At 42.7% G+C, this 1,809-nt stretch overlaps 1 protein-coding gene across 1 annotated transcript in view; it reads left to right on the forward strand.

Annotated features, from left to right (window-relative positions):
• Nucleotides 1-1,809, forward strand: part of CEP85L (centrosomal protein 85kDa-like) — a 169,740-nt gene that overhangs the window by 149,056 nt on the left and 18,875 nt on the right. The window contains exon 10 of the mRNA XM_015409088.1: nucleotides 4-54. Within this exon, the coding sequence (XP_015264574.1) occupies nucleotides 4-54 (51 nt within the window). The remainder of the gene's footprint in view (nucleotides 1-3; nucleotides 55-1,809) is intronic.

A 1,809-nucleotide genomic window follows, 5' to 3' on the forward strand; every position in this document is an offset into this window, starting at 1 on the left:
CAGGTCATAGACAATCAACAGAAACAGATAGCTGAGATTACTTTAGAGATTCAGGTAAGGAAACATAGTTTTTACAGGTTTTGTTTTGCATTAATTAGTAAAGTTAAAATATGGGTATTAAATTATGCCATCACCAGCTGATTGTCATAAACCACTGGGTATGGCTGGTAAGGAGAAGAGCCTTTCAAAAATGAAATTGAGGTTTTGCTGGCCCTCTGCTGTGGCCCAGCAAAACCTTGATTGTGTCAGTGAAGTGTGTGAAATGTCATTATTCTGGTGAGAGCATGTCCCCTGACTCATGGCTCTATGGCCTGTGTACAAAGTTGTACATTACTGTTGGCAGAGGTTCTACAAATAGAGGGTAAGAGTATAGCTGCTAGCACATGATTGTGGAAAGCGCCATCAAGTCACAGCTGACTTAGGGTGACCCCGTGGGGTTTTTAAGGCAAGAGACATTCAGAGGTGGTTTGTCATTCCTTGATTCCGTGTCACAACCTGGTATTCCTAGGAGGTTCACCATCCAGATACTTGCCAGGGCCAACCCTGCTTAGCTTCCGAGATCTGACAAATCGAGCTAGCCTGACTGTTAACATAACTCTGTATATTTCTAGCACCAGTGTTTTCCTTTGTTATTTGATAAAGTTGCATCACATAGTGGTATAAGTAAACGTACAGCCTTGCTGGTATGGCTAGATTTCCATAGCCAACTCCATCCTCTCATGAGGATCTCATTCCTTCAGTTGTTCAGACTTTCTACGAGAATACTTGCTCCAGAAGAGTCACTGTATTAGTCTGTTCCTAATTTTTATAGAGCAAAAGTATCAAAACTTATTGTCTGTCTGCTATCAGGATGTGTCTCTTTGATTTTTAGTTTTGAGCCATAGTGAAATTGTAAGTCAACAATATCCCGCATAGAATAACAACTAAAAGTGAATATAAATTTCCCATTTAAGTAATGCTTGCCTTTTCTTTGGAGATTTGTATGTTAGATATGAAAATTGGGTTTCTTACGTGGCTCTCTGTCCTACCTTACAGCAATGGCCTGCAGAGGGTAGTTCCACAAGTTAATATTGCGTCAAGATGGGGTTTCTAAGCCCCTGATGAAATATCTTCACAAAGGCCAGTAGCACAAGTGCAACCCTGTCATGGGGTGGGGGGATGGATAAGTATGGATCTTATTTTGCAAGCATTCCCATCTTCTCTTTCCCCAAACCATCAAGCTTAGAGAAATAGGCTCTCATCCAAGATAGGTCTTCAGAAACGATGTTATTGTGAGTGTGACTTTAGGGTCCTTGTTTTTCATCTAACAGCTGGACTCTCAGCTGAGATAAGCCTGCATTCCCTGCTCTCTAGCAGCTTGTGCTTGCGGCTACATTGTTTCTGGGAGAGACAGGCAGGCATTTGCTTCTTAGCTGGAGAAGGCTTAAAGACTTTAAAATGGCTTCATTTTGGACAATAGGGAAAAAGCCTAGAAGATGCAGGGGAAAGAAAAGGCAGGATTGGTTTTAATTTTTAACAGCTCATGATCATGAGATCCACTGCAAGTCTACCCAGATGTTACTTGTTTGATGAGGGTGTGTGTTAGAAGGGTCCCCTGCTGGTGCTGCCATCATTGCTGCCATGACCACTGGAAAAAGGCTATTCAGTGCTTTGTTCTGGTGGTTAAGATCCAAACTAGATGCTATTTCTGGTTTAAGCCCTGATCTGAGCACAGCCATACATATACAGGGTCCCGATTTGGCTCAAGACCAGGGCACAGAGAGAGGGAGGGGCTTCAACCTTCCCTCCCTGTGCTATTTCCCCAAGCTG

Source organism: Gekko japonicus, unplaced genomic scaffold (assembly GCF_001447785.1).
Source record: "Gekko japonicus isolate JY-2015 unplaced genomic scaffold, Gekko_japonicus_V1.1 scaffold50, whole genome shotgun sequence".
Classification (NCBI taxonomy): Eukaryota; Metazoa; Chordata; class Lepidosauria; order Squamata; family Gekkonidae; genus Gekko; species Gekko japonicus.